This window comes from Priapulus caudatus, unplaced genomic scaffold (genome assembly GCF_000485595.1).
Source record: "Priapulus caudatus unplaced genomic scaffold, Priapulus_caudatus-5.0.1 Scaffold117, whole genome shotgun sequence".
NCBI classification, from domain to species: Eukaryota; Metazoa; Priapulida; class Priapulimorpha; order Priapulimorphida; family Priapulidae; genus Priapulus; species Priapulus caudatus.
This window is the reverse complement of record NW_014577178.1, coordinates 533366-535259: the sequence shown is the minus strand read 5'-3', so window position 1 is coordinate 535259 and position 1894 is coordinate 533366. Positions and strand designations below refer to the sequence as shown.

At 56.8% G+C, this 1894-nt stretch overlaps 1 protein-coding gene across 1 annotated transcript; it reads right to left on the bottom strand.

Annotated features, from left to right (window-relative positions):
- Positions 1-243: 243 nt before the first annotated feature.
- Positions 244-1397, bottom strand: LOC106805547 (the record flags this gene model as incomplete). Its single annotated transcript, XM_014807185.1, has 1 exon — positions 244-1397. A coding segment is annotated over exon 1 (630 nt), but the record flags the coding sequence as incomplete, so codon positions are not given.
- Positions 1398-1894: the final 497 nt, after the last annotated feature.

Genomic DNA, 1894 nt, shown 5'->3' with positions numbered 1-1894 from the left:
ATAATGCGTGATATATGTATATATATATATATATATATATATATATATATATATATATACACATGCGGTTCTGTTAAATGAGACTGGTGTAAACCGAGCTAGTGGGGATTTGATTTTTGCTAATTTCGTAACGCGGCACGACATGTTTTAACGTTGCGTCGCAGACGGGAGCAGGCAACGTTCGCGCTGATACTAACTAACGCTCGTTGCGCGCGCGCGCGCGCGTACCGCACCGACACGTACCTTACGCTTTGCCGTTTGACCTGCTTTCCGTCCGGGCGTGCTGCCGGCCTTGCCCGGTCCGCCGCTCGACTTTCCCTGTCCCGGTCCGCCAGCCTTGCCGTGACCCAAGCCCTTGCCGTGCAACTTACTCGCCTTCTTCACGTCGGCAGGGTTGCCACGCGCGTAGTTGCCATTCGGGAGTCGCTTCAGAGCTCCGACGTCCACCTCCCGCTGCAGAGCGACGAGCAGCCGACCCTTAGTACAGAGGTCGCTGTCAGGTTTCTCCGTCCCGACGTACTTCTCCACGTCGTGTATGCTCACACCTTGCTCCCTGTCGCCACTGTCGCCGCAGAGGGTGGCGATGATGTTGCCGATGAAGAGACTCGTGTCGCTCGAGTTAAGCACGTGACCGCCGAGATGACTTCGGCGCCACTTGGCGGCGTTGCGGTAGCTCGTGCTGCCCTTGTAGTCGACCTTGATGACGATTTCTCCGTCGACAAGTTTCTCGAGATCGGTCTCCACCTCGGATGCGCTAACGCCATGTCTACGATCGAGCATGTGAGAGATGCGCTCCAGATCAGGCCGCGCCTTCCTCTTGCGCAGCTGATCAATGGTGTCCAGAATCAAATCCCTGTACTTCGCGTCTGCCATGGCCGTGCCGTAGCGGTTACCCCCGCGAACGAGCGTAGTGCTTGGATATAGGCGCTGGCTGTATGCGGTGTCGCGAACGTTAGCCGTTTGGCAAGTAACTTCAAAGCCGCACTCGTGCTGCTGAGCTGCTACTGAATGGGGCCACGGCTAAACACTGCGATACGCATGCGCACTGACGTCGCGCGCGCTGCACGCTGGGATCGATCGCAGACAGATCGTGACCGAGAAGAAAGGAGCCAGCGCAACGATTCGCGCGCAAGTCTCTCGTATCATGTATGTAGGTTCCGTCAGGCAGCAACCAGCAGCAGCAGCAGCCGCCGCAGTGCGCGTTCGCGTACGTGTGCTTGCTTCACGACACCCTGCTTGCGGTCTATAATAAATACTGCAGCAAAGCGCCACCAGCTCTCAATTTCAGTTCTGCTGCTATACACACGCGCGCACATACACGCAGAACACGACGCCGGCAGTTTCAGTACACTCACACCGCTGTGACGCCAGCGAACGAATACTCGACCTAGTGTGTGTGCGCGCATCGTCGGAGCGCGGGAAATGCTAATCCCCGGGCGTGGAGGGGCAGTACCGCAACGTGGCAGCACTAGCTGTGTTAGGATTAGGGTTAGGATCAGGGTAAGGGTTAGGGATATAAGGCCATGTCTAGCACGGAAGTATGACTGTGGAACCTTTCTGTGGAAGATTTGGACTTTGAAGTCGCGAACTGAATTGTCCCTCCACGCCCGTGTAATAGCAACAACCGTCGGAGCGCGCTGTGCCGGCGGACGGTGCGCTCTCCGTGCGGGCGCACTGCCTATATAGTCGCTTCTAGCGGCCGCTGCACACGCATGACTCACTTCCCTCTAACACACTCGCGTTGAAATCGCACTTCGTATGGGGTGGTTGTTAGCGCGCCCGCGCTCCTACCTATCATATAAAGTACAGCAGGGCGCTCGCGCTTGTGCGCGGGACGCCCGAATTGTGGTGGCTGTGCTCAGTCCGAGCGTGCGATAGTGTCTTGTTTATTCAA